Here is an 18,010-nt window from a genome sequence, read left to right on the forward strand (position 1 = left end):
ATATATATATATATATATATATATATATATATATTGTTTTGTGTTCTTGGAATGGGTCATGGATTAAATCTTACTTTAATTCTATTTTCTTTTTGTTGGTGGGCTTTATTATCTTACAATATTACAAATTATTTTGTTGTTTATTTAACCACCTATAACTTAAAAAGATTATTATGGTGGTTGGGAGATTAATTTCGTTTTGATTAGATTGATCTAGAGTGTTTAAATAATAACATGACTTCAAAAACACGCTCAACCCAATTTTAGATTAATTTAGAAGTGTTCAGAAAATTCAATAGCTCGAAAAACACGAGTAGCTCAACACATACCATTTAGATTGGGTTTGCATAATTAATAATTTTGCTAATTTATGAGTTCATTGAAACTAGATTGAGTAGAACGACTCTAACTCCAATTAATCTAGGAATGTTTGTAAGTTAGGTTCTTCACAGTCATTGACCCCGTGCACAATTTTTAGTGGATCACTCTCTTTCTCACTAGCTGTATCATTTTTTCCCACGTAGTCCCTAGTGACCCCACCTATCTCATACGATCATTAAATTTGATAATCAGAAACTCTATATATCAATCCGTGTGTAAAATAGTGGTTAACGAGGTAAGTTATTGTAAGTGATGGTGACAGAACTTAATAAAAAAATAAAATAAAATTTATTAAAATACAATGGAGATGTTTATAATTGATGTTTAAGTAATTAAAAAGAAAAAAGGATTAGCGTAGGGCAAAGGTGAATTGACTTGAATTAATCAACTAATTAAATTAATGAATAATTAATTAATTAATTAGATAACAGCTAATTTGTGTTTATCTTTGATTAATCATAGTTAAGCAATAAGCACGTTTAGTATAATTATTTGGATGCACGTTATCCTTGTGGGGTGGGCCCAAATCAATCTTTTTCATTGACCATCGCAAAATCCAATATTAATGCAATCCATATACCCTATTACTTATATATACCAATCACGAACCCTAAATTTTTATATGCCATCATTACACAAATCTTTTTTTAATTTTATAATATTTTTAATTTCATTATAAGATGATGGGTTTCATATACAAATAACCCGGAATATAAAAATAGACTGATGTTTTGGAACAATCCCCTTTATAACCATGCAACTTTTGAATGTTTTTCCACCTCTGTCGACAGCTTACAAACACCTTGAAAAAGAAAGGGGAAGGGGTGATTGTAAAATACTCGTTTAAACTACCTACTTGTTGGCTATCACGTCCTTATTCTAGTAGGTACCCATAGGGTTTACTCTTGTCTCTTGGAAGTTTGAGTCCGGTATCTACTGCTATTTGAACATTTGGAGTGTCTCAAAATTCTAAGAGGTGTTTTAACTGCTCATAGACTAACTTTGGGTATGGAGGATGATAAAGATCACGGTGCTCCAAATGTTCCAACTGGACCTATTATACGATCCAAGACCAAGAATATTAAACAAGCATTCATTCTTCGTTTACAAAATTGGATAGTCTCGGTTCAAGCATCATTTCATGAGTTATTAGAAAACTTTATTTATTATTTTTAATTTCATAATTCTTGTAATGGGCAAAATGGTAGAAAGAAGGGACAGCAAGAGGATCTTCTTTAATACTCTAGTTTCGTTGCAATAATTTTTTTTTTTTTTTTTTGAGTTTTGTTTACGTACTCTGCATAAGTCTTGTCTGAGAATCTGTTAAGAGGAATCTTCTAGTCGCTTTCTATGTTCGGATAGTATTTACAGATATTTTATACTCATCAACCCAGGTTTCAATGACACTTACAACTCACTTAATTTTCATAAACAAATGTAACAAAAAAAAAAAAAAAATGTCCCGCTGGAATATTTTATTACTTACTTCTTGTTCACTGTGACCATGTATACATGCACTTATTCTTGTGAATTTCATATAATTCTTGCTCAATCAAGTTATAATGCATGCTAAAATTTCGTATGCCCCAAACCTTGTCAATTTCTACACACATTTCTCACGTAAATGTCCAAATAGTTATTTACTTAGCTTGGATGTGTTCAGGTGCTCAATTCTTGAGCTTTTCAAACTAGAATTCGTCAAAATTGCATGGAGGTGTCCTAAATTAGGTCTAGTTTTCAAAAACAAAATATTTTTTGTAAGAACGATATAAAAAAGGAGTAAACAGTCAAAAATAGTGCAATAGGGTCAAGAATAGATTAAACCGACCACATCATCATATTTTACCTCCAACAATAATGATGCCTTCTTCATGAAAATTAAGTTATTACACAAAGTTATACATTCCTTCCCTTATTCTTTCTAAACTTTCTCTTACATGTAACTTGGGTCGGGTACTCATACACACATTCACAGATTGGGTGAGTGAACACGTAGGTACCTAATAGTTAGCAAGCACAAGGCTCTCTCTCTCTCCTGGAGCTTGGTATTGTCATTATAGATCTACATAAGATTCACTAACTAACCTTGTGTAGATAAAAATTCGGTATCGATTAACTCAATCCAACTCAATTAAGCCAACCAAGTTGAATGAGGGTACACTTCACGGATCATGACACATGGACATAAGACAAGCAATAGTATAAAAAAGTGCACCCTAGGATTCCACATAAAATCTCGACGGGTAGATGTGCTTAAATCGGTCGTCAACCTCCAAAATAATGCATCCAAATTTACTTTGTAAATAGCAATCTCCCTAAACAGTGTCTCGAGTTTGCAAAGCAAATAAAATAAGAGGTTTAGGATGATTTCTGAAAATAAATGAAATAGTATGTAAGTATAATAAAAGAACGAGGACAATATCCTATGGCAACTAGAAGTCCCTCCGATCACGACTTTTATACGCCCGTTCCCTTATTTGAAAATATTTTTAGAAAAGCCTAGTATTAAAAATACTTGGTAAGTTATCTAAATACATACATAACAAAAATATCACAAAGTCGAATGTGATATTCTACATTGGTTGAGGAGGGAACAAAACATCATTTATAAGAGTGTGGAAACCTTGAGAAGAATCCGAAAAAAAAAAGGTTCAAATAAGACAATATCTACTGGCGGTGAGCTTGGGCTGTTACATTGAATGACCAAAAACAGTTTCAAAACTGGTCAAACTCCCGAAGATGAGTAGTCATCATAAGTCAAAAATCACAATAACTTAGTTCATACGAGTTGGTAATCATCACAATGATTTCCGCCCTCAACGTCATATCACACAAAATGTAATTTTCATGCCTATTGATATATAATTATTACAAATTTGATGCACACATATGTACCAATTCTATTTTTTACTATTATTTTATTATTTTGTTTAATTTTTATTTGGGAAATCAAGTATCATTTTATAATACTTATAAAATTTATAAAATTTTTTAAATATAAATAATTTTAAGAATATAATTTATAATAGGCGGAATGATTATGATTTATTGCATACATTTGGGCTGTTTTGAACCTACGAACTTATTTTGTTCAATGTTTTTATGGATCGGGTATATATTTTAGTTATTTTAAAGCAAATTATTTTCATTTTATGAATTTTTAAATGTATTTTTTTAAATTAGAAATGTATATCTTGGATTGGTTGGAAAACGACTAAAATTTTGGAAGAATTCTTTATATGCTACTCCATTTTTTTTATATGACTTGTAAAAAAAAAAATGATTTAAAATATTGTTACTATATTCGAGAAGAATCTGTTTTAAAGATTATGGATTGATTTGTACTCTATTTATTAATTTTTAATATCTTTTATCTAAACTAAGATTGTACTAAATGGTTATATACGATAGGATAAATAAAAGTTTTTTAAAAATTAAAAAAAAAAAACACTAGAGGTGCGTTCTTCCCGATCCTCTCATACTAGGGAAAGGTCTTCTCAATGTTCTAACGCCCACATCGCATATGGACTGAACTGTCTCACGACATTCTGAACCCAGTTCACGTACCGCTTTAATGGGCGAATAGCCCAACCCTTGGAACATACTACATCTCTAGGTGGTAAAGAGCCGTAATTGAGGTGCCAAACCTTCTCGTCAATGTGAGCTCTTAAGGAAGATCTTTCGGGTTAGTTTGGATTACCAATCCAACGAACCTGAATTTTTGAATTGATCATTGTACTCTTAGTGGGTTCGCACACGATCCCTCCCAACGATTGCGACGATCTAGTCATGGCAAGGCAGCCATGTGGCATAGAACAGGAGAAGACAAACAATCCGCGGTCATATGACAATGGAATCCTACAATTGGCACGGGGGAGGCAGAAACTGTTAACACTAGCAAACTTGAAATTATATAATTCAACCAATTTTATTTTTGTTATGATGTATTCATTTTTCTTTTATAAACTATAGGTATTTTATAAAGTTATCAACCATTAATATTTTATTATTTATGAAAATTGATAGATATTTGCATATTTAATGTGTAGTATGCTAAAATTAAATAATAGAAAAGGTGAGATTAGGATAGATGAAGGGAATTAAATGGGAAGTCTTAATTATATAAGGAAGCTTACAAGTGAAGAAACAAGATGGAAGAACACCACAAGAAATCATGAACAATCAAATATTAAAAGGAAGACGAAGATGGATATAGAAAGATAACATATTTAAGTATATTTCATAGTCTTGAATGACAAGTCAAGAACTAATTGGATCAATTTAAACATAACCCATTTTCAGAAACCTTCATAATATCTAAATGGAAAACGATGATTATACAACAAAACAAGCCCACAGGCCTTGTACTCTGCAAAAACTGCTCTAAAGTTACCCCAACTCCATCAACTCTTAACAAACATGCTTGTAAATTACAATTATACAACACAAGGAGAATGCTTTCCCTTTTTGAGATATGATCTTTTCAATAGTTGCTGCTCTCAAGGATCCTGTCAATGATTCAACTACAGCATCTGTAGCATTTCTTGGAGAACCCCAGCAGCAAGTATTGAAGATTTTGAAGTGTGCTTGGGCCAGCAAAAAGTTGCAGAAAGGCACTTGAGAGATCATGTGCATCATATACTCTTCACTACCTCTGCATAACACACACCAGCCTAGGGGTTTTAGAAAGGAGAAAGCTCAGTAACAAAATGTAACATCAATTTGCATGAGAACATACGCACCGAAGTACTATTCGTGCCTTCAGGGAACCAAGGTGTAGTGCCCTTATCTGCCTGTACATAATTTCAAGGTATGTTGATGTTCAAATGATCAGTGGAAATATAAGGGAGTATCCGAACCTAAGGATGCATATGTTTATATAAGTCAAACCATGATATGTTGTTACTACATGTAAAGGAATGTAAAAGCATTGATAACCCCACGACGTTCATCTAAAAGAAGAAGACAAGATATGGAAGCAAATGAAGTCAACTATTTAGACCGAACCCCTGTAATACACTTTCCCTTCATCAAGTACAAATACTAGAAATATTTTGGTTCAGAAATACAACCCCATAATTACAACAACTAAAGTATGGAACTAAGGCATTTGTGAAATAAAAAAGTACCCATAGGGTAAAAAGTAATGATATGAGATTAAATTTACCATAACCCATTAAGTTAAAGATTTTGGATGGATCCTATCAGAATAGGAGGCCTTATGTAAGGCTGAGTATTAAAAAAATCCTTTTTTTTATAAGAAATATATGAAATTTACAAAAGGAATGGAAAGTACGAGTAGAACAGAAAAGCTTTCTGGTTGCACACATCCTTCTTTCAGCGCAAGAATACAAATTAAAGAACATCTATGAATAAAAAAATTAATAAACCCCCAGAGCCAAATGAAACTTGCAATCTAATTTACAAGAACGCTTATAATTTTGAATATTTTGAAAGAACACACTATGAAGCTGCACAATATGTTTGATAAGTTCCAAACTTTTTTATTTATGCAAATCAAATTACTATATTTATTTAGCTACACCTTGTTTCATTTAAGTGATTAACCAACCCAGGAATTTTTAACAACTTTAAGGCAAATAAAAAGTGCACATACAAAATTTACCTAAACTTAGTGTAAAGGCATTAATATTTATATACCGAGTTCTATATACTTTCCCAAAATTGCTTGTATCCAGTACCTTTTGAAGTTCTAGATCCAATAAAACATTAAAAACAACAAAGACGTCATGCATGGAAAAGAGGTAGAAAGAAGAGGAGGAAAAAAAGGTACCTGCTCGATCAGTGACCATCTCTCTCTAAAGAAAGGTTGGTTGGTTCATTCCTTCTTGCTTGCTCTGAAATTGATGAATTAGGGTCGGATTCCATGAATTTTAATCATTGTAAAATTGAAAACAATCTTTCTCTATTAGTTCTGAAGCTAGTTCGAAAGGGAAACATGATCGAGGAGGAGAAAACAACAAATTCTAAATTTCATCTATCAGGATGCATAGAGACCAATTCATCCCAGTGGAAGAATCATTAGTGGAGATTCTTCAGAGCATCTGAACTATAATTCTTAGAAAAAGTACAGATTCAAAATGAAACAAGCTGGATGCAGAAAAATTCAAATCACGGCTGGTATGGTGAATTTTCAATCTAATTAAATAAGATAGCAAAGAGAAGTTTGACGATTCCAGTAGAAGAAAATAAAAGAAGGTAAAAAGTATTTTGGGATATGAAAAGTGGCTTTGAGAGCTACGTGCTCAAAAGAAGCTGTTAAGGGGGAAGAAAGAGAAAAGATTTTAAAGAGACCGTCAATGAAGTTTACCTTGAAAGGGAAAAGATCCTTCATAAACGTTGTCAAAGGAAAAAACAAAAAGAACCTCAAAAAAATGTAGAAAGACAATATTTAATCAAGGAAAGGAAGTAGATCTGGATAAAAAAAACAGGATTTAGATTGTAATGAATTGATAGGAAATGGACCACAGCGACTACAAGATTCCTCTTCCATGATAATTGGGCTAACATATGGAAAATTTTGACAGAATAATTATGGAAGATAGTATGCTGGATCCTTTCTATATAAGAAGTTTAGTTGACATGTTCCAATAAGAAAAGAATCCATCTTCTATTAAGAAAGAAGGATGGATGATGTTCAGTGCCTCTTCTCTCAAGTTTGAAAATGTTAATCTCAGAAGCAAGGGTGATAGAGCAAGTTCATAGGTGTCTCTTGACATAGGATAAAAGCGGAGGATTGGCTCTGTTGTGCCTTGCAAGACACCAATATGTTGGATTTAAAGGAAGAAAGTAAGGAAAAAGAAATTATAAAGGATTTCTTCAAGTTGAAAAACAATAATATCCATTAAGCAGCGATGAAAGCAAGCAAGATAAGTTCACTAGCAACCAATAACCACAGACCTGCTGGATGGAAAAAGATATTGATGCAAATTGAAACGAATGAGCATATATTGTAATACATACACCGAGATTTCAATAGTAGAATAATAGTGAATATTAAAAAAAAGCTACATGCGGAAAGAAGCCAAGAATTATTATTATTATTTTATTTATTTATTTAATTATTTTATAAAAGACAATTTCATTGATAATTGAAATTTATAAAAGGGATGTATAATCCATGGTGTTTGCAAAAAGACCTTCCCAATTTGCAATGAGAAAGGTATAATTGTAGGAAGTAAAAATATTAGGCAGTATATCTTAGTAAACAACATTGCTGAAAAGTTGTGTAAGTCTATGTCTTTTCTGCAAATATTCTCTGATTTCTTTCTTTCCACAGATTTCAAAAGAAAGTCATGATGAGGTTTTCCCATAATAGGGCTTTTGCATTCTTGAAAGGGTGGTACGTTAAGCCATATCCAAAAATTCCTTTACCTCCCTAGGAAATGTGAGATGTCATTCGAATATATTGAGAATCGTTGTCCAGAAATTCTAAGCGTATGTGCATTGTATAAACAAGTGGCTTTGTGATTCGGTTTTTTTCTTGCATAATGGATACCAATTTGGAGAAAGAGTCATGTAAAACATTCTTTTTTTTGGAGATTTTCACTTGTGCTAATGGCTTTATGCACTATTTTCCAAAGGAAGAACTTCACCTTTTTAGGCTGATGTCCTTTCCATACTGTCTTTGCTAGCGTAGGAGAAGCCAAGCAGTATTTGTAAGATTAAATTATAATTTTGGCCCTTGATCTTTCAAAGTTGGGTTAATAGGTTGCTCATCTTGGCTATTTGGAGCAACACCTTGGCTTTTAAATGTACTTCTGTTAACTTCAGATTTTTTTTAGTCGACCTTGTTAGACGAACACGACTCTCCACAGTGGTATGATATCGTTCACTTTGAGCATAAGCTCTCATGGCTTTGCTTTGGGCTTCCCCAAAAGGCCTCACACCAATGGAGAGAGTATTCTTTGTTTATAAACCCATGATCATTCCCTAAATTAGCCGATGTGGAACTTTCATCATCCAACAGATCTTGTAGTTGTTGTTGACAAGAACCTTATTGGGCTTTTTTTTGTGGGCATACGTGCTTAACCTCACTCCCTTCCTTCCCTACACTTTAATTAAATTGTTTTAGTTAGTTTTATTAGGCTAATCTTGTTTAACTTTACATTATGCATTTTAGATTTTTCATGCTTGACCATGTATAAATTACCTTGTGTTTCTTTGTAACCTAGTAAAGAGAAGTTGAATGAAAATAACGTTTCAGTCGTCTCCTCAAAGTTGGGGCCAAGAGCATCCTTGAGTGTATGAGTTAGTGTAACTTGCACGTTAAACCCTCGAATCATTCATGTTTAGGCTGGACACCAATTGGTGGAGTGTTCGGTTGAAGCTAGTCTTCACGCTTATGGTTCTTGACCTCCAAGAAAACCATCAACTTGCCTCCTCTTGAGTATTACTTTGTGTACGAGAGACCCTTTGTGTAGATGTTTACAAGATGCTAGTCTTTACCCGTTGCCGAAGCTACCTCACATCACGAGCCTAAAAAATAATAGCCCAAAAGAGGAGCCAAGAAAGAACTAACCTAAAGAAACGTAGGCCCTTAGGTAGGAGATTGAATCAAGGCTGATTGATCAAGACGGATTTTCATCTCTGTTTGTAGGAGTTAGAAATGTTAGTCTACCTATTAAACATAAAATTGAAGTTAAAGGATTAGAAATTGCCTAAAGTTTAGAGATTTATTAAATACATGATTAAAAAGTTTCTTATTTATTGGACACAACCTTCAAAATTCAAGCCTCAAACTTAAGATTTACCGTCTGGCACCAAACTTATAATATAACCTGATTATAATAACAAAAGTTTAGGCAGAAAACTTAAAACTTAACCTGTTTGTAATAACTAATGCAAATTCAACCAGAGGGGCATGCAAAATTTCCATGAGTTGGATGTTTGACCAATGACAACAATTAATAAATAAGTTAGCAACATATTATAAGAACTTTATATGAGGTATCTTTATTGAAGATTATGGCTGTTGAAATTTCCAAGGCAATTAAAAAAACACATTAACTAAAAAAGACTTTAAAGCCATACCTTTGAAACTGAAGAGGGACAAAGACATGAAACCTCTTAACGTTTCCAAAATGAAAAAGAAAACATACCTAAAAAAAACCATGGTCAATATTATTTCTTAAAGAACATATCATGCAGAATAAATAAACAAATAAAAGACAAAATACCTAATAACCACGCTTTCTTTTCGGAACAATAGAGAAGGGCGAGTCTAGCTACTTAGAAACTCAAATCTCTATTAAAAGTACAATCTCCTTTGAACTTTCCGTTGACAAGAATATCATACGTAGTGTTATCAGGAACAAGACCTCTACCCAGCATCTCATCATGCAACCTAAAAGCCTCTTGCAAATTTCCTTCCTTAAAGTGTCCAGCTATTAATGTGTTATAAATGAGAACACTAGGAGTCAAGTTTCTTCCATTCATCTCTTCCAAAATCTTGCGTGCATTTTCTAATTGTCCTTTGTTACAAAGACCAGTGATGAGAACTGTTTGTGCTCGATTATCAGGCGAAATACCCTTGGAAAGCATTTCAGTGTAGAGATCAGATGCATAAAGAAGTCTTCCTTCTTTCAGGAGTCCGTCAATCAATGAGGTATAAGTTTGCAAATCACATGGAATCCCCTCATTCACCATGTTCTTATATAAGTCAATTGCTGCTTTCATGTTGTTTAGATTCTTAAACCCAGTAATCATGCTATTGTAGATAACAACATTTGGAGATAAACCAGCTCCAAGAAGTTCATTATAAAGTTCACATGCACTTTTCATATCCCTTCTTTTGCAAAAACTGTCAATAAGTGTGCCATATGCCGTAATGTCCATTTCAAGACCCTTCCTTTTCATATCATTCAACAACTTTAAAGCAAGATCTATATTATTACTTTTACAAAACCCATCAATTAAGGACGTGTAGGTAACAATACTAGGAGAAATGCCAACTTCACACATTTCCCTAAATACATTCAAGGCCAAATTAATGTCACCTTCCTTGATGAAACCATCAATAATAGTATTGTAAGCTACACATGTAGGAATAGAACCTTCAGAAACAAACTTATTGAACATATCCCTTCCCTCCGAAGTACGACCAGCTTTGCACAAACCTTTGATAATAATGCCTAAAGTGATGTCTGTGGGGAGAATATTAGCATCTATCATCTTGTGAAATATACTAAAAGCATTGTCAATATCACCTTTCTTGAAATAACCGTCCATTAGAATAGAAAAGGTAACAACATTTGGGGTAAAACCATTATCTTGCATCTCCTTGTACACCTTACATGCTTCAATAACATTACCTTTTCTACAATGACCGAGTATCATGGTATTGTAAGAAACGGCATTAGGACTGATACCCTTAACAATCACCTCATCCCAGAAATTGCAAGCTTCATTTACCTTACCCTCCTTACAAAGCCACGATAATAAAGTATTAAACGTGAAAACATTTGCAAGACCACTCTCAACTGCTTCATCAAACATCGTGAATGCATTCTGCAAAGACTGGCATTTCAAATACCCTTGTATCATAGAATTCAAAGAATAAACACTTGGCTTGATGCCCTTAATTTTCATCTCAGAGTAAAATTCATATGCCTTTTCCATGCACCCGTTCTTACAGAAACCATCAATCATAACTGAGTACGTAACTCTGTTGGGAACCAAACCACAGTTATAAATTTCATTCACAAGATCTAGAGCACTACTCAGGTCTCCTTGCATGCAATAACCCTTTATTAAACTTGTTTTAACAGCCAAATTCATAGACTTCCCACAATTAACCATGTCATCTTTCAGCCGCAAAGCCTCTACCATATTTCCTTCCTTCACACAAGCAGTAATAACACTTGTAAATGTGCCCTCAGAAGGAACCCAACCTGTAGCTCTCATCTCTCTTAACAAAGACAAAGCATATCCAGAATTCGGTTTCAAACAAACTACATGGATAAAAGTACTATATGCTTGTGGATCAAGTTTCACTCCTCTTGCTTTTGCTTCTAAAAAATGCTGCTCTGCCTCCACAATATTTATTTCCTTCAAACAAGCACGCATCATAACATGCAGAGTAAAACAGTTACCTGCAACTCCTTCCAGCAACATTTTGTTATGCAACTCCCGTGCTTCACAAATCATGTTTTTCCTAACCATAGCAGTCAAAAGAATATTCATACACTGAATTGATGGCTTTACATCAAATTCTACCATTTTATTAAAACAATGAAGAGCTTCTTCAATTTTGTAAGCTCTAACGTAACTATTCAATAAATAATTAAAAACCTGGATATCTGATGGAAAACTGTACAGCTTCATGCATTCTACTAAACCGTTTATAAGACAACTAGAGGAGACTGAATTTCCTGACGCAAACCGATTGAGCATATTCTGAGCTATTTTCTGGGTCTCTGCCGAATTCATCAAAATGAGAAGCAGGACAGATATAGCATTAGTGCTCTTGACATAACCACTCTTCTTCTCAATCCTTTTGAAGTACTCCAATGCTGATTTTGGGTCACTTATGTTGCCTAGAAGAGTGTTTATCACATGACTTTCAGTTAAAGCAAAATCGGGTGAGGTACCACATTTACCATTGATGGACTCTAAAGCAACTAAGTTACTCTGCGAGGCCACTTTAGACGAGGTTTCCACCAAAGCATCCGTGCTTTGATTGATATGCCCAGAAGATGATAAATGTAAGATAGTTTTTCCTGCAATTTCTGATTTCAAACCAAGAGGCTTGTTTTTTAAGTGGGAGTAGAGAAGGAATGGAGAAGTTGGTGAATGATTTCTCATAGTTGCTTTCACGATAAAAGTGCCTAAAAAACAAAAACAAATACCAGGAATGAGCAGATTGAGGTCAAGAGTAAAACCATGAGTTTAAAATGAGAAGAAATGTGAAATATTGCAACACTACCAATCAAAACATATATTAAATTTAGTACAGGAGTTTAAGTGAGAGAAAGTATGACAAAGATTCAGCCAAACAAAAAAAAAACATTCAAAACTACAAAACGATGTCAAAATCATACCTTTTTTTTTACAAGAAACAATTTCGTTGATGTTTGAAATTTACAAAAGGGATGTGTTATGCATGATGTTTACCAAAACAAAAAAAAAAACAAAAAAAGACTTCCCAATTTACAATGAGGGAGGTGTGACTACCGGAAGTAAAAGTGCTAGGCAATTTACACTAAGATATAGAATGGAAAACAACATTATTGAAGAGTTTTGTATAAGTTTGTGCCTTCTCTGTGAATACTCTTTAATTTCTTTCTTTCCGCAGAGTCCAAAGAAATCATAATGAGATTTTTCCATAGCAAGGCTTTTGCATTCTTGAAAAGGTGGTACATTAATAAGGTTATATTCAATAAATCCTTATCTCCATATGAAAAGTGAGGTGTCATCCAAAAGTATTGAAAATCCTTTTCCAAAAATATTAAGAGTATGTGCATTGCATAAATAAGTGACTTTGTGATTGTTTTTTTTTTTTTGTTTTTTTGTTTTTTTCTTTTGCATAGGGGGGCACCAACTTAGAAATAGAGTCATCCAGGGCATTCTTTTTTGTAGATTCACTTGTGCTAATGGCTTTATGGCTATTTCCCAACCGAAGAACTTCACCAAAAATTACATAGACGTGCTCTTAACACAACCAACATTCTTTTTCAAACAATCTCAACTCTACAGCATGCTTGTCTACTTAGGATCAAATCACAACATCTCATCATGCTAAGCATCACTGAAGCACCACAAGCACCCCATCATGCTTAACATTACAAATTACAACTACACGTCCAACATATTCAGAACTTAACATATAGAAAAAGAGTTCAATAAAATATACTTAATAAAACAATTAAAGCCAAACAGCAATCAAACTCAATAGATAGAAACTGCTTACCTAAAGTGCTAAAGCATTTCCTAAATCAATCTGAAAATGTTCCTAAACAATAAAAACAACATCATAAGGTTAGACTTAATTCAAAAACCTTAGTTGAATCTAAGTGAGTGACCAAAAAGGAAAATCTTAACCACAAATCACCCCCAGACTTGATTTGACGGTCCAGAACTAATTTGAACCTAAAAAAGAGAGCTTTCGAAGTGTAAGAGACTAAGCTAAGGCACTTAAAAATGGCTCGAAAAGGTCTAGACTGAGTCTTACCACCAAAACTTGAAGGAACGAACTCAATTTCGTGCTGGAAAGTATTCAATTGAGCTCGAATTGGTTCAAAGCTATAAGCAGAAAGATCCCAACGGTTAGAACCCGCAATAACATATTTCAAAAGGATTCGAAAGGGTTCAAAACTCCTCATTACCTGCTGAACCTTGCCAAAAAGGGCTCAAATTTGCAATTCGTTCGATTTCACAAATCTAAGCCTCACGGATCGTGGGAAATCTAATTTTCGGCCGAACGTGGTGTGGGTAATTTCAAAAATGCTAGGGTGCCGCTTATGCAATCAAACTCGTGCCGCAGTGGAGAGTCCTCGCGCTGTCGATCAGATCTGTGGGCATTGAGGCCGTGAAAGAACACGCATTTTCGCTCACAGTTTAGAAATGCATCGTGGTACAGTAAGACGGAAAAATAGCCACCGCAAAAAGAATCGCGCCGGTCAGCATCGCGAATCGCCGAAGAGGAAACAACGGCACTGTTCGTGAGTCTTGCACCGTTGCGCTTCTTGGGTTCGTTGGTTGCCGTGCACACCGTCGCAGAGAGTAGCCGGAGAAAGAGCGCGAAATCGAATGGGATGCTGCTATGCGGCTGATGCTTCACGCGAGGGAGAAGGAGGGTTTATTCCACCCATTATGAAAAGAAAATGAAAAATATAATGATATAGCATTGTTTAGATTTATCTTGTGACATCAACGTTGAGATGGCCGAGTTGGTCTAAGGCGCCAGATTAAGGTTCTGGTCCGAAAGGGCGTGGGTTCAAATCCCACTCTCAACAATTCATTTTTAATGTTTTTTTTCTGCGAAGCTGCCATTGCCTCCCCCTATTCCGCGGCTCTGTCCTTTCAAATTCATCCCTTCCTTCTTCTTCTTCTTCTGGGAAAGTGATATCCAATATCAAATTTAGTATGTCATAGTGATATTGATATTGACATTGAAGTTGGGTAGCATCTTTTTCAGACTGGCAGCGATGGCAATGGCTGGAATTGGTGCAGAAGGTTATAAAATATCAAAAATTGGTTCACCAATCTCTTCACTCTACACGCTTCGAATTGCTATTCAATTCATGAAACAGCTCCTTTTACCCATCCCCCAATGCTTTCCACTGAGAGATAGGAAGTCGTGTTTAGGAACGCCTTCAATTGAAGAAAATTGCTTTCGGGTAAATTTTTGGATAAAATTCGAATTCAAGAACTAAAACATAGGTCAAGATCCAAGTTCCGAAGATAAGACGCAAAACCTTAGTACGAAGGCCCTTATATTAGAACCAAAGCTAAAACCTCATAATTCAAGGACCAAAGTCCTCAAACTAGGTAGATCATGATAGGAACTCGTCATTCAAGAACAAAATCTAAGGGTCTAAAGTTAAGTAATTGCAACAAGAACTAGAACAAGTTAAGAAAGAGTGTGAAACCTACGTGATTAAGAGCTTACAAGTAGGCTACTTATTGAATTTTATGTTTTTAAGCTAAATAAGGAGTTGGTGTTTGGACCAGAGTGAATTAGGGTAGGTGCCATAGACAAGTCTCAACCATCGTTCTCACCTTTTTTTTATTTTAAAGTCGCGGGTCGTATGAAATTGGGTTGTGACACTTCATCATTTGCACGTCTAAAAACGAATTGAATCGAAAGAAATATGGAGAAAAGAGGCGAAATCCAAAGGTGATTACAATAATCCATTGGAAGACCAATAATTACATAATAAAGAATGAATAAATTAATTTCCAGCAATTGCAAAGCCTTTAAATTCTTACAAAAAAGATACTAAGCTCGGGCCCACTATTCTCCTCCGGGCTCAACATGTAAAAGGTTTCTGAATCCCTGGACCCCACCACACGTTCGAAGTGGGCCCTCATGTAAGCCTGCTCCCCATCAGGGCCGTCCACGTCAGAGTTTCCCGGCAAGACGCCAGCACCCATGGACACCGCCCGGAGAAGCTCCATAACTTTGAGATCATCATCGGAGGCTTCCCTTTTGACGCCATATCCATTTTTCTTGCCATTACAGAACATGGTCCATAATGGTTCTTCCATCAGCTTCGTCTTGTCGGCCTTGTCGGTTCTCTTCTCGCACTCGAGAGCGATTCTTACCATCCCGGAGCTCATTTCCTTTTGTAACACGTTGGTCTGCATGGCTAGCTCGATCACGATGCTAGGGAAACTTCGTGGGGTCTCTTGTATGGATAGGCTCACGCGCCCTTTTCGGTACCCGAACAGCGTCCCCGTCACCCGGTTCCCCGACTGCGTTAGCAGCGTTTCTGATATGCCCGACGGTAGCGATGGGATCTTGCATGCTGCTGGCGTTATGATGGGGAAGGATCGGAACACCGATCGGAATACTCGAAACACTTTGGTTTTGTTCTTCTTTCTCTTTGATGGGGGGACCAGGGAGGAGGATGAAGTCAAGGAGGGTTGTGGTGGCAGCGGCGGAGGTTGCGGTGGAGCTGAAGATTTTGGTGGAGATTGTAGCTCGGGGAGGGCGGCGGTGGATTTTGGGTCTCCCATCAACCGACGGTAATGAAGGAATAATGGAGGATTGAGGAGAGGGTGTGAGAGCGAGACAGGGTGGGAATGGCCGTTATAGTTAGTTATTTGCGTGTGTTTGAGAACGGATCTAGCCTCCTTGTTTTTTTGGTCTATTTCTTTTTTCATATTTTTTATTTTTTATTATTCATGGTTTCAAATGTTTTTGAGTATACTAATAATTATATTAATTAAAACTTTACACTTTCATAAATATATCCATTTAAGACTTGATTTTTTAGACTTCAAATCTTGGACGGTAACTAAAAAAGACGAGAAGAAAGCAAATAAAAGTAAAATTAAAATTAAAAAAAGTTAAAAAATAACGAAAATATGATAAAATTTCGTGCGAATTAAAACAGATGATGTTCAAGTTATCTACAAACGGGAATGGGAGTGTGATACAAAACGAATACAGATGACAACCTACAAAATACAATTTAAATTGACACGCCAGGTGGTCACCTCTTTGTGACAAAACAGCTTCGGAGCACTCTCCCACCTTGACAGGTACCTACAATCCCCCCGCAAAAAACAAGGAGAAAGGAGTTTGTATAAAATACTTAGTAAGCAACATACGTGTAAGCTCCCATTGCATCCTTAACCTAGAAGGTATCCACTAGCTTTACTCTTGGTTCTAAGAAGTTTGAGCCTACTTTCTATTGTTATCTGAGCATCTGGGAAGGACTTAGAAGTTCCTATGATACTTTAACTACTCACGGTCCCACCTTGTGTTTGGATGTTGGTGGTTCACTTAGAAGTTCCGACTCTTTGGATCTAGATCGGTTAGAGGTCGTCTCACCTTATGATCTTCTTTCGCGATTCTTGTATTCGAACTAATGCTCTCATCCTAGTCTTAAATTGTTTCTATTTTGGAGATAGTAAAAGTAACCCAAACTATTCTAATAAGTTTAAACTATGATGATATGATACCATAAAAAAAGAATGCAAACAGGTAAAATAAGATTTATGTATTATAAATATTTGTTTGGAATAAAGTTCATCCCAACTAGTAAAAGGAGTGATCAAAATAAAAATCGATATACATGATTTCTTTAATATTACAATGAGTTTGAGCGAGCGATCCTGTGTACTTCCCAGTTACTAAATTATATGTGCGGTCTCATGTTTCTTCTCTTAACTTGAGAAATAAATTATCGATTTCACATACATTCAAAGTAAACTCCCAAGAATTCCAAGAAATTCAAAGTAATTCTAAGTAAAGTAGAGTATAGTAGTTTTTATAGAATGTCTTATAATCTCCGGTCGATTGGTCTTAATTTGTGTTCAACAACAAATTGGTATTAGAGCAGTCGGAGTTTAGGTCCTGTAGAATTGTTTAGGACAGAGTTGAGTTTTAACAATAGTAGCCCTTATAGCTCAGTGGTAGAGTGTCAATCTTGTACACTAAAGGTTTGTAGTGTTCAATCCTATAGGAGGGCATTACACATTTTAAAAATATTCTACATTTTATTTTCACGTGTTGATTATCCTACATTTTATTTTTACATGCAACCAGGTTTTAGGTCTTGCAGAATTGTCTAGGTCAGAGTCGAGTTTTAATAATAGTAGCCCTTATAGCTAAGTGGTAGAGCGTTAGTCTTGTAAACTGAAGGTCTGTAATTTAATCTTGCATGAGGGCATTACACATTTTAAAAATATTCTACATTCTACATTTTATTTTCACGTGTTCACCGATTATACTACATTTTATTTTTACATGCAACCGGGTTTTAGGTCTGTAGAATTGTCTAGGTTGTGAGTCGAATTTAAACAATGATAATCTTTATAGCTCAATGGTAGAGCTATCCTACGTGAGGTCATACTTTTTTTTTCTTTTTTTTTTTTTATTTTATGAAAAAGATTTTAGGATTATAGCTAGTTATTATTTTTATACTCACCACATTTC

The 18,010-nt window shown here is 35.0% G+C and overlaps 2 protein-coding genes and 1 non-coding gene across 10 annotated transcripts; 1 reads left to right on the forward strand and 2 right to left on the reverse strand.

Annotated features, from left to right (window-relative positions):
• Positions 1 to 4,592: 4,592 nt before the first annotated feature.
• LOC111499716 (pentatricopeptide repeat-containing protein At3g54980, mitochondrial-like) lies at positions 4,593 to 14,200 on the reverse strand. Of its 8 annotated transcripts, XM_023151351.1 has the most exons (9): positions 13,728 to 14,200; positions 13,574 to 13,644; positions 13,444 to 13,491; positions 13,313 to 13,354; positions 9,582 to 12,230; positions 9,436 to 9,503; positions 6,176 to 6,239; positions 5,124 to 5,174; positions 4,593 to 5,035 (listed from the first exon to the last, which is right to left on the reverse strand). In XM_023151351.1, the coding sequence occupies exon 5, from the start codon at positions 12,205 to 12,207 to the stop codon at positions 9,634 to 9,636; it is 2,574 nt and encodes an 857-aa protein (XP_023007119.1). In that variant the 5' UTR covers positions 12,208 to 12,230; positions 13,313 to 13,354; positions 13,444 to 13,491; positions 13,574 to 13,644; positions 13,728 to 14,200; the 3' UTR covers positions 4,593 to 5,035; positions 5,124 to 5,174; positions 6,176 to 6,239; positions 9,436 to 9,503; positions 9,582 to 9,633. The 8 variants fall into 8 exon arrangements, with proteins under 8 accessions (XP_023007119.1, XP_023007118.1, XP_023007121.1 ...); XM_023151350.1 differs by lacking the exon at positions 13,444 to 13,491; XM_023151353.1 differs by lacking the exon at positions 13,444 to 13,491 and having other exon boundaries at positions 5,124 to 5,240.
• Positions 14,201 to 14,276: 76 nt separating this feature from the next.
• TRNAL-AAG lies at positions 14,277 to 14,357 on the forward strand. The gene has a single exon. It is a non-coding gene; the product is annotated as a tRNA-Leu (tRNA).
• Positions 14,358 to 15,321: 964 nt separating this feature from the next.
• LOC111499488 (protein MIZU-KUSSEI 1-like) lies at positions 15,322 to 16,083 on the reverse strand. The gene has a single exon (XM_023151051.1). The coding sequence runs from the start codon at positions 16,081 to 16,083 to the stop codon at positions 15,322 to 15,324; it is 762 nt and encodes a 253-aa protein (XP_023006819.1).
• Between the last annotated feature and the right edge of the window lie 1,927 nt (positions 16,084 to 18,010).

The sequence above is a fragment of the Cucurbita maxima genome, unplaced genomic scaffold (assembly GCF_002738345.1).
Source record: "Cucurbita maxima cultivar Rimu unplaced genomic scaffold, Cmax_1.0 Cma_Scf00027, whole genome shotgun sequence".
NCBI lineage: Eukaryota > Viridiplantae > Streptophyta > Magnoliopsida > Cucurbitales > Cucurbitaceae > Cucurbita > Cucurbita maxima.